The sequence below is a fragment of the Artemia sp. Qi Xiang Cuo genome, chromosome 6 (assembly GCF_049724085.1).
Source record: "Artemia sp. Qi Xiang Cuo chromosome 6, ASM4972408v1, whole genome shotgun sequence".
In the NCBI taxonomy this organism is placed as follows: Eukaryota; Metazoa; Arthropoda; class Branchiopoda; order Anostraca; family Artemiidae; genus Artemia; species Artemia sp. Qi Xiang Cuo.
The window spans coordinates 27,205,118-27,217,944 of NC_142799.1; the positions used below are offsets into that span (position 1 = coordinate 27,205,118).

Here is a 12,827-nt window from a genome sequence, read left to right on the forward strand (position 1 = left end):
CAAGGTATGTAAGTTGTACAAGGTGCTTATTTGTTACTTTGATACTTTTTTTTTACTTTGATACCTTAATAACTTTGATCCTGTCTCTACTTTGATACTTTGCAATTGTCACTTTGATACTAGTTTTGATACTTTGGTGAAAGTTTGATGTCGAAAAATTTTTATTTTGAAATAAGGAGTTTTTTTCAAACTTGAAACTTTTTGCAATAAAAAAAACGAACAAAAATTAATTAAAAAAACTTTCCAAAAGTTACTTTTCTCCAATTCCTTTTGAAAGACTCGGGGTGTACTTCTAATGAATGGTGTCTTCACTACAAACAAGAGTATGGCTACTGCCCGTATCCCAAGAGTATGGTTACTGCCCGTTTCTCTAACGATAAAAATACAACGCCTTCTGCGAAATTGGCGCTTTACTAAAAAGGATTATATTACAAATATTTTATTTTGTTCTTATTACAATATTGAAAATAAAATGAAAATTGCAGTGAAACCAGACAATGAATTAATATCATTATATATCTAATATTCAGTTTAATCTATTAGTTCCTACCACAACTGTTAATTTATTTTGGAATAAAAAAAAATTTGAAATAGAGAATTTTGAACAACGTAAGACTTTGGCAATCAAAAACGAATAGAAAATAATTTTAACAAAACTTTCCGAAAAAGAAGTTTTCTAAGGAAAGTAAAGGCCATATTAAACTTAAGATCAGAAGAAATAGAAAGCTACAATAAGTCAAACTCAAAACAACCAGAAATTACTATTAAAAAATAAATTAAACACAAAACGAACAGAAATTAAATAAACATTCATAGCAAAAAAACATATAAAAGTTACTAATATAAATGAATAAATAAATCTCAAAACGAGTAAAACTTAAGCTGAACATGCGAATCAAGCGCAAAACGAACAAAAATATTTTGCTATTGAGGCAAAAATGAAACCCAAAATGAACAGAAATTAAACAAACAATCATAGCAAAAAAAAAACAATAGTTACTAATATAAATGAGTAAATACATCTTAAAACGAGTGAAATTAAATTAAATATGCAAATCCAGCTTGAAACGAACAAAAATCTCTACAAAGTAGAGTTTTGGTTTTGCCTCCTTCTTTCACTGTGAAGGTCTAAAATCTTCTGCGTCATTGGCCCTGTACTGAAAACGAATTATATTACAAATATTTTCGTTTGTACTTATTACAACATTGAATATTACAGTAAAATTAAATTTTGAAGTGATGAGCTTTCAGCAATTACTGTCATTATACATCAAATATTTAGTCTAATTTTATTAGTTGTTTCCAAGACTGTTCAAGACAAATGTAGCTTTATTAAAAACAAGAGTTTGGATACTGCGCCCTTCTCTAATTGTAAAAGTCTAAAGCCTACTACGTCATTGGTGCTTCACTGAAAACGAATTATATCACTAATATTTTGTTTTCTAGTTATTACAGCATTGAAAATGAAAAGAAAATTATAGCGAAATAAAATCTTGAACTGATGATCTTTCAACAATTAATGGCAGATATATCTAACATTCAGTTTGCTTCTATTTGTACTTTCCAAGACTGTTGAAGACACATATAGATTTTAGTAAACTTCTTTTTCGGAAAGTTTTTTTTTTTAATTAACTAGAGAAAATGACCTATCAGTTATCCTGCATGGCATGGAAAACATACAGGGTTTATCCAAGAGCTAACGGACGTCCTAAAAACTGCCAAGTGTTTCTGTCCATTCTGTTCTGATTAGCAGATACTAGGCTCGTTAAATCAATATTAAAATCTCCCATAACTAGATATGGAGGATTAAGACTAGCTAATTTATCCAACAAAATTTCAAAACGATTTATAAATTCTACCTGACTAGCTGACGGAATACGGTAAATAGCTGCGATAAGAAGCTTCTGATGATTTAAAAAAAACACTCAGCAACACAAGATTCAAAAAGCGTTTAAAATTTTTTTTTTAGAAGTCTGGAAAACTTGAAACTCACAGTGGAATCTTAAAAGCTCATCTCTACTCAGGAGTCGCTTTTTACTCTCAACTACTAGAACTTGTAATCGCATCATGTCATCACCAAACTGGGGATATGAAATCGCTAAAAGACACAGGTGAATTTGTCTTGTTTATAAAACCTCTAAACCTTTTAAGTTGTGTGAAAAATTGTTTTATGCTATGTAAATGATAATAGTTTTGTATTATCTTATTTTTTGTTTTATGATAAACTAGATATAAATTGCAAGTATAATTTAAAAAGATTGTGTTAAGTTCATATTTTGGACACTAGAGGCAATAATAAATATTAAGAAAGATGGTGCTTAGGTTCACATTTTGGACCATAGAGTCCAAATAATTAATATCTAAATGAAAGAAAATGGACAACTTATATGTTGGCCATACTCTTTGATCTAAATGTTATTATATATATATATATATATATATATATATATATATATATATATATATATATATATATATATATATATATATATATATATATATATATATATATATATATATATATATATATGTGAGTAGATATATATGTTATGTTTACCGTACGGCCATAGGAAGCAGTGAACCGTATCAAGGTCAGGTACTTTTGCTTGCTGCCTAATTAAATCCGATTGAGTGTGGTCTTTACCTAAGGATAGGTGTGGCCAATTGGGTGTGATCTTTCAATGATCTTTTGATTTTCACTGTATTTTGTTTTTAGGCATCAATGCTTTTAAACCCAGTAGCTTTTTAGACGGGTGTGGTTCTCATCAATGCTTTTAAAAAATGTGTTTTTTGGAAAGTTCATTAAATTAGTTAATTGTTTTTAGGCGCGGTCGTCATTGTAGTTTGATTTTAGGCATACGTCATTTAGTATCCCCCCAGATTTCCAGACAACAGAAGAGATGAACGGCCTTATTTAAATTGTTGGATCTGATGTTTCCGGGGAAATTTTTTATGATGATTTTATTATTAGTGAATCTAGTTTTTTGCAAGGTGGTGCAGGACTTGAAAATACCGTCATATCCCCGCAACTACGTGAATTTAATTTGTTTGAATCTGCTCTAGGGCGTATACAAACGCACAGGGTAGTTTTCACTCGTCCTGAGGAGAACCTAGTTGACGGGGGTGTTATTTTAACGAACCCTATCAATGTTATCCACACCTATATCGACCAAATTTGAGCACCTATTGAGGCGCAGGGCTGGTCAGGGAGGGATTAAGGCAGCAGTTAATCAAAAAGTTTACTTGTAAAAAGGGACGTCAGGGGACATTTTTCAATTTCATTCTTCGACCTGCAATCAAACTTTTTACCCTGGCTTAAACGAATTTGAGGGCAACTTTTAATTGGGTTAATAAATTGATATCCACTTTGGACACATTTAAGGAGAAGGGAAGAGCCTTTATCTCAATAAATTGAAAAAAAATATTTTAAGGGGGGCAGGGAGAGGTAGTCGATGACTAAATGCTACTTGGATTTGTCGGCTACAGGGTGGAGGGGGTTCAGGGTTTCAGATTTGACAAAGGTTTGCAATGTTTTAAATATGCGTTTTTAGTAGCCGCTCATAAGCCTCTAGAAGCGAAAGCAACAATGAAACAGCTCGACAGACTGCACGTAATGGCGGAGAAAATTTCCCTACAGTAAATTTTGATTTTTTAGAGGGCAAGTATCCGGCGTCCTTAAAAAAATAACCATGTTTGAAAAAGCAAATGAAAATATTGGGTTCGGGTTGTTGGTTCTTCAATATGTCAAGGATTTTGTGGAAGGGGAAAGAGACCAAATAAAAAAGGGGTTTTATATTCGGTCAGGACACATTTGGTAGATAATATAAAAAATTGGGTTTGAATCGTCTATGAGCCCCCCAAAGATGTAAACTCATACGGTCATTTTTTGCCGTTACTTCAATAAGTCGACTGTTATCTCAAGGTTTGAGAAAAGGGAAATGTCGCTATTGTCCCATGTATCTTTCCCCATTTAGAACCAAACGTACATTCAAAGATAATTTTAAATGTTGCAAACTTCATGGCAATGAAAGTGTAGAAATGCCGGCAGAAGATAAAGCTACTTTACAATCTAAAAATTTTCAAAATTCCCTTTTGTAGAGTGATAAAGTAGCTTTTGATTGCGAAGCGACACTATTTGAGGCGTCTGATCCATCAAGGCCAAATATAGTCAAGGAACACTAACTTGTAGCGTGTTCCTATGCCCATGCCCGACGAAATTCCGATAACAAAATGCAGTTGGAAGAGTTTTTGCGACTATGGATGAGTAGGTTTGCATAGAGAACTTACTAGTGTCGCTAATAAAAACAGCAAATAAATCACATCTCAATAAATTTATCTTGGTAGATTATTGATTTTATTTTTGTTCATTTTTTTTTTTTAATTAATTTCCGTTCGTTTTTTTTATATAGTTTTTTTCAGAGAAAACGAAAAGAATACTTTAAATCTTTTCTTTTTTTTTAAGAATTTATAGTTTTGCCTGCTATTTGTATGCTGGAGAAAAATTTTCAGCAATTTTTAACAACATGGACCCTTTTGAAAATCTGGACACAAATAGTAGTGTTTAATTTAGTTTCATACCTCCTATGGTTGACCTGAAATGGAAAACTTGATACCATTCGCAAAAAAATCTGTTTACTTTCTTTTGGTTTGGTTAAATTTTAAGAGCAGAAGTAGCCCCGAAAGTTTGAACATAATACCATCAGTCGTTTTTGGGATACTGCTGAGATGCCTTATTGGGAATTAGCATTAACACAGTGCATTTTGATTTAATCTTAAGGCAATATTTAGTTTTTAAATATAAAGGCAAATGGGAGGGTGGGCGTGGGAGGGGGATTAGTTTCCCTCCAATCACTTTCGAATATTAAAAAGGGTATTAAAAAGGCTATTTTCAATCGAATGAGTCCTTTTCGAAGTTCCTACGAAAACCCCTTCGATACAAAGCGCCCTGGTCTAAACAACAACAACAACAACAAAAATAATATATTATACCCACATCGATCTTTACTATAAAAATGTCAAACCTTCCAATCACTGTCGACTATTAAAAAGGGCACTAGGCCTTTCAATTTCCAATTGAATGAGCCCTTTTGAAGTTTCTACGACAACGCTTTCAATAAAAACTTTATATGCCCCTAGGGCATAACTTACAACCCATGCCCGGCGGGCGGGGGGGGGGTGTCATCCTCAAAGACCTAATTTCCAGAACTTTCAACTACGTTAAACGAAATGGCTATCTCAAAGTTTTGATTGGATGTGTCTAGGAAAATGGTGGGCGTGAGAGGGGCGTTAGTCGCTCTCCAATCACTTTCAACTATTAATTAGGCACTAGACCTTTCAATTTCCAATCGAATGAACCCTTTTAAAGTTCCTATGACCACGCTTTCCATAAAACCTGATATACCCCCAGGGTAAGACTTATAACCTTTGACCTGAGGGCTGGGGGGGGGGTGTCATCCTGAAAGACCTAATTTGCAGAACTTTCTGCAACGTTGAACAAAATGGCTATCTGAAAATTTTGATTGGATGTGTTTGGGGGAATGGTGGGCGTGAGACGGGGGTTAGTTACCCTCCTACCACTCAACTATTAAAAAGGGCACTAGCCATCTCAATTTCCAATTCAATGAGCCTCTTTTGAAGTTTTTACGACAACTCTATCTATAAAAACCTTATATGCCCCCAGGGCATAACTTACAACCTTTGCCCTGGGGGCTCTGGAGGTTTTGTCATCCTTAAATACATAATTTCCAGAACTTTCCACTATGTTTAACAAAATGGCTATCTCTAAACTTTGATTGAATGTGTTTGGGGAAATGGTGGGCGTGAGAGGGGGGCTAAATACTCTCCACTCACTTTCGACTATTAAAAAGCGCAATTTCAATTTCCAATCAAATGAGCCCCTTTTGAAATTTCATAAATGAAACCCAAAACGAACAGAAATTGAAATTAATAACCGGGTCAAACTCAAAACGAGCAGAAACTAACATGAGTAGGGCTCAAAACCCCTATGCCTTCCCAAGGCCAGAACATAATATGCTCTCTACTGAAAAAAATACAAATGAATGTGCTTTGTCAGTTTAATATACATATACTGGTATTTATTAATCAAAATGTTAATATTATTTATTAAAGTTATAAAAGTAAAAACATTTATATTTTTTTCAGTAAAGTGCAAATTATGTTCTGGTCTTGGGAAGGCATTGGGGTTTTGAGCCCTAGTCATGTTAATTTCTGCTCGTTTTGAGTTTGATTCGGTTATTAATTGTAATTTCTGTTCCTTTTGGGTTTCATTTATTCATCGGTGCTTATTTGTGGTAGTTTCACGCTTGGTAGATTATTTGATTTTATTTTTGCTTATTTTTGGTTTAATGGAGTTCTTTACTTTTCTTTGAAAAACTTATTTTGTGGAAAAAGGTTTTTTAATTAATCATAGACAAAAAGTATATAATACAGGTGTCCAACTCGCCTATCCTGCCATGTTGAAAAAGGGATCGGGTATTAGGCATGCCTAAAGGCAATTAGTTATGATTATATTGTCTGTTAAAGGACAGTGCTGTTGCGCTTATAAAACGATTAATGTATTCACATGATCAATTCGAGTCTATTAAAAAACTGATAAGTAATCACAAGTATTTTTTTTTTATTATTACATAAGTTACTACTAGTTCTCTTGAATTTGTTTTGTAATGATAGCATGGCCTGAGCGACCTCCCCTTTAAAAGGCAACATTCACAAAATATATTTTTGGAAGAAACTGAAGATAGACTAAAAAAAAGTACAAAATTTTAGCGGTTACCAAACAAATGCTTAGTTGGACATTCGTATAACATGCATTTTCTCTGTAGTCGGAACCCTACCTCCTCATACAATAGGCTTCAGCGGCACTGTCAGTTTCTGTGCTCTTTGAGAAGGATATGCAACTACACAAGTGGTTTGACCATAACCATTCCAAAGGAAAAGACTGTTCCAAAGGAAGATTGTATTAAGCAAATCAAAATATATCTGATGTGACAAAATGAATGTGGAAAGAAAGCAATCTTCTCCTTCATTAAAAGACACCATAAAAGACCTCACAATTTAATTTAAGATAATTTCAACCTACCCTATGTCATACCCTATACCTAACCTACTCTATCCCATACCCTGAGCTTGTCATCTAGTCATTAAAAGACATTCATATTTAATGTGAGAAAATTACAAACAGGCTCAACGTGATTTTAGGGTATGGTTAGAGACAAATATGTTCTAAATTATTACCTTTATTTGAATTCAGATCGCTTTCAGGTCGAAAAGAAGGCCCTTCAGAAGACTCTGAAGATTCTCATGCTGACACAATTCATAGAATACACTTGTACTTAGGAGACATATATAGATACCTCTATGGACTTGGTGTTATTTCTGCCCATTCCTTGGCTATTGATCATTACTTGGAAGTAAGTTATTTGTTATTTCAGCTTTTTGAAGGCCTATATGAAGCAAATATTCTCGCTATTCATAGCCTCATTAATTCCAATATCTACAATCCAGCAACCATATACTAGTCTTAAATATTATAAATTTTCTGTTAACATGTGGTATTAAATGGTTGTTCTCAGTGGTTTGTCTTTTTTTTTGTCACGTTTATGCTTACGGCCTTAAATATCATCGTTTAATCCAGGAACACCATATATGGTTTTGGCTGTTTTATATCGATACAGTTATCATCTAAGGTTACATCCTCATTCAAATGCATATTTATTGCGCTATCAGTCATGGAATTTTTTTGCTTTTTCTGGGTTTAAACCTTTTCTGCGAATATTGTTGAACTCTGATTTTTGAGGTTTGAACAATGATTTTTTTTTTTTTTTTTTAGATTCAAAATAACTATTTTTTAATCTTAGGCATGGAAACCCAATATTTCTGTGATATTTATTTATGACTGTGAATTGTATTGTGAACCAATTAATTAGCTGGTTTCATATATCACATGTGTATGGACAAAGTTCTGTCCTCTAGCGTAGAACTCCCAACTCCTCCAAAACAGCCTGCATTGTAACACAAAAGTGTTGCTCAAGGCTGTATAAAGCATTCTAGAGCTACTAAAAAAATAACCTGAAGTTGGTTTTGTTTTTAAATAAAGTCAAGAAGGCTAAACAGTTGCAGTTGAAATTTCCTTTTTTAACAGCAAACATTCTTTTATCTAGTGATTTTGGCAGCCATTATTGGCTTACTATTACCGATCAGACACTAGGGAGGACGGTCATTGGCTTAACAATAACCATAGTTATGAGTAGTAGGTTCCTTGTGCCTTTCTCTGGTAGTAGGTCCCTTGTTGTGCCTTTCTATCCGTGCCTCTCTCTGGTAGTAGGTACCTTTTTGTGCCTTTCTATCTGTTGCTCTCTCTGGTAGTTAGTCCCTTGTTGTGCCTTTCTATCCGTGCCTCTCTCTGGTAGTAGGTTCCTTGTTGTGCCTTTCTATCCGATCCGCAAGAGAGATGAAAGAAGAAATGCTATCAGATGTTTTTATCTGTTCATGTAAAAAGTGTCAAAGATTCAATTTAAAACATATATAGAAGATTTGCCTCTGAACTGGGCCCGAGCAACATAATATGTTATGCTTCACTGACGTAGTGTTGCATTTTGACCAGTTTTTGTGAAATTCGTTTTGAATTTATATATTTTCTTAAGAGAGGTGGTCAAAGCCAAAATAATATACTCATGCCCGCCAAGTATTTAAAGATATTATAGCTGCAATACTATCAAAAACTTAGGGATCATTTGTGATTAAATTGGTTGCACAAGAAATGCGAATAGGTTCGCAACAAGAAAGTTCGGTGAAGTCATTGAAATTTAGCTACTATCTGAATAATCACTAAAACTTGAAGCATGCACTTCATGGAACTCTTTATAAGCTTTGTTGCCGTTGCTCTTTTTACAGAAAGTGAAAATGATTTTTGGACTTTTTGAGCCTTATTTCTATGAGAAGGGAATTTTGTAGGATTTGACTAAAACATATACTTTCCGTAATCTATTATAAGTTGATAAGTTTCAGAGCGGTTGCGTTGAAGGAATTGCGTCATCGCCCGATAGTACATGGAATTTGTAAGTCAATTTATTCCTTGAAAAAGCAATAAAAGTTACTCAAGTTTGCCGCGGTAAGTGAATGCGAGCTAAAGTAAAACCGAAACAACAGACCTGGCAAGAATATTCCAAAACCAGACGGCTGAATGAAATATACTCGCGAAGGAAGTGGGAGGATATGAAATCATGTTGGGACATGAATTTGAGCAGAGATAGGATACAAGATTTTCAGTCTTGTTTTAAACTCCTATTACTTTAGGTTCAAACAAAAACAAAAAAATGGTTGCCGCAGTCGACAGTATTCGTGACATGGTCAGTGAACAATTTTATGTTCATATCGTCATGTTCACGAGGCTATTACTTTGCTATTTATATTTGTCAGCGAGCCAGGCTTTTCCTGCCCACGTGGTACATGGGCATCCATACCTGGTCCAATCGGCACTTCTAATGCTGTATAATAGAAATCTTAAAACAAAAATATAGAAATGCAAGGCGGCGTCATTGAGCCAGGGGGGCTGGTATCACCCCCTCTCTCCTGCTCCTCTTATGGGCGTCACATGGACATTTCACTTCAGATTTGATGAGATTGTGACATTGAGAATTTTTTCTGCTTAGACGGAGAAAAGAAGGGAAGGGAAGGAAGAAAGGAAGTTATTGTGACGGAAAAGGAAGCAAAATGTTTTTGATAATTTGTGGCTAGACTACTTGAATTGCTATTATTCACATACATATTTATAGAAGAAGCGCTAGTTTTGATGTTCCAGAAAATCTTCATGGTGTTAATTATCGGGTATTTACCGAGTTTTGTCAGTTTTCCCTGTCTAAATTTTTAATCCTTCGTTTTTTTCTATCCGGGGGGGGGGAGGAGGGGTAGCGTATCTGTCCCTCCCAATTTTTTCATGCGTGATTGCAATTGGTGCTAACAAACTTCTTAAACAGCTATCGTAAGAGGAAATGACTTCAGGATAAGATAGACGAAATCAATCAGAATTCCAAACAGGGATAAGTCCTTTTATTAGACAGTGAAACGAAAATATAAAAGAAATACTCTAAATATTTCGTTGACACAGTCGGTCATCATCATCAGTAGAGTTACTAACTTATCAAAATTAAAACAAACTGCTTTTATACTAAACAAAATAATCACTTCCGGGTCAAAGCAAGTTACCGGTCCATTGACTTAAAAAGTTCACTAACTGTTCTTGAATTTTTTATACTGCGTTAAGTAAAGGTGGTACAAGTTTCTTTGAAATTGGAGGTCAAAGCAGGTTACCGGTCCATTGACTTAGAAAGTTCACTAACTGTTCTTGAATCTTGTAATATTGCGTTGAATATTCTTCTAATTAAAAATGAAATAATGCTGAGTTTATAGGTGCTAAATTTATCTTTTTATTCTTCTAATAGCTAATGAAATGTTGCTGATTCTGAAGTTGGTCAATCATCCCCATATATACGACGTTGCTATTATTCTCCATGACTACACTGCCTATTCTATGACGAACTCAATCAGAATTCCAAATAGGGATAAGTCCTTTTATTAGACAGTGAAATGAAAATATAAAAGAAATACTCTAAATATTTCGATGACACAGTCGGTCATCATCATCAGTAGAGTCAATAACTTATCAAAATTAAAAAAAACTGCTTTCATACTAAACAAAATAATCACTTCTCGGTCAAAGCAAGTTACCGGTCCATTGACTTCAAAAGTTCACTAACTGTTTTTGAATTTTTTATACTGCGTTGAGTAAATGTGGTACAAGTTTCTTTGAAATTGGAGGTCAAAACAGGTTACCGGTCCATTGACTTAGAAAGTTCACTAACTGTTCTTGAATCTTGTATTACTACGTTGAATATTCTTCTAATTAAAAATGAAATAATGCTGAATTTATAGGTGCTAAATTTATCTTTTTATTCTTCTAATAGCTAATGAAATGTTGCTGATTCTGAAGTTGGTCAATCATCCCCATATATACGACGTTGCTATTATTCTCCATGACTACACTGCCTATTCTATGACGAACTCAATCAGAATTCCAAATAGTGATAAGTCCTTTTATTATACAGTGAAACGAAAATATAAAAGAAATACTCTAAATATTTCCTTGACACAGTCGGTCATCATCATCAGTAGAGTCACTAACTTATCAAAATTAAAACAAACTGCTTTTATACTAAACAAAATAATCACTTCCGGGTCAAAGCAAGTTACCGGTCCATTGACTTAAAAAGTTCACTAACTGTTCTTGAATGTTTTATACTGCGTTGAGTAAAGCTGGTACAAGTTTCTTTGAAATTGGAGGTCAAAGCAGGTTACCGGTCCATTGACTTAGAAAGTTCACTAACTGTTCTTGAATCTTGTAATATTGCGTTGAATATTCTTCTAATTAAAAATGAAATAATTCTGAATTTATAGGTGCTAAATTTATCTTTTTATTATTCTAATAGCTAATGAAATGTTGCTGATTCTGAAGTTGGTCAATCATCCCCATATATACGACGTTGCTATTATTCTCCATGACTACACTGCCTATTCTATGACGAACTCAATCAGAATTCCAAATAGGGATAAGTCCTTTTATTAGACAGTGAAATGAAAATATAAAAGAAATACTCTAAATATTTCGATGACACAGTCGGTCATCATCATCAGTAGAGTCACTAACTTATCAAAATTAAAAAAAACTGCTTTCATGCTAAACAAAATACTCACTTCCCGGTCAAAGCAAGTTCCCGGTCCATTGACTTCAAAAGTTCACTAACTGTTCTTGAATTTTTTATAATGCGTTGAGTAAAGGTGGTACAAGTTTCTTTGAAATTGGAGGTCAAAACAGGTTACCGGTCCATTGACTTAGAAAGTTCACTAACTGTTCTTGAATCTTGTATTACTACGTTGAATATTCTTCTAATTAAAAATGAAATAATGCTGAGTTTATAGGTGCTAAATTTATCTTTTTATTCTTCTAATAGCTAATGAAATGTTGCTGATTCTGAAGTTGGTCTATCATCCCCATATATACGACGTTGCTATTATTCTCCATGACTACACTGCCTGTTCTATGACGAACTCAATAAGAATTCCAAATAGGGATAAGTCCTTTTATTAGACAGTGAAACGAAAGTATAAAAGAAATAGTCTAAATATTTCGATGACACTGTCGGTCATCATCATCAGTAGAGTTACTAACTTATCAAAATTAAAACAAACTGCTGTTATACTAAACAAAATAATCACTTCCCGGTCAAAGCAAGTTACCGGTCCATTGACTTCAAAAGTTCACTAACTGTTTTTGAATTTTTTATACTGCGTTGAGTAAAGCTGGTACAAGTTTCTTTGAAATTGGAGGTCAAAACAGGTTACCGGTCCATTGACTTAGAAAGTTCACTAACTGTTCTTGAATCTTGTAATACTGTGTTGAATATTCTTCTAATTAAAAATGAAAAAATGCTGAATTTATAGGTGCTAAATTTATCTTTTTATTCTTCTAATAGCTAATGAAATGTTGCTGATTCTGAAGTTGGTCAATCATCCCCATATATACGACGTTGCTATTATTCTCCATGACCACACTGCCTATTCTATGACGAACTCAATCAGAATTCCAAATAGGGATAAGTTCTTTTATTAGACAGTGAAACGAAAATATAAAAGAAATACTCTAAATATTTCGATGACACAGTCGGTCATCATCATCAGTAGAGTTACTAACTTATCAAAATTAAAAAAAACTGCTTTTATACTAAAAAAAATAATTACTTCCGGGTCAAAGC

The 12,827-nt window shown here is 33.7% G+C and overlaps 1 protein-coding gene across 2 annotated transcripts in view; it reads left to right on the forward strand.

Annotated features, from left to right (window-relative positions):
• Positions 1-12,827, forward strand: part of Smg5 (Smg5 nonsense mediated mRNA decay factor) — a 93,580-nt gene that overhangs the window by 20,028 nt on the left and 60,725 nt on the right. For both annotated transcript variants that reach the window (XM_089090600.1, XM_089090601.1), the window contains exons 3-4: positions 1,970-2,111; positions 7,282-7,430. In XM_089090600.1, coding sequence (XP_088946726.1) covers positions 1,970-2,111; positions 7,282-7,430 — 291 coding nt within the window. The remainder of the gene's footprint in view (positions 1-1,969; positions 2,112-7,281; positions 7,431-12,827) is intronic.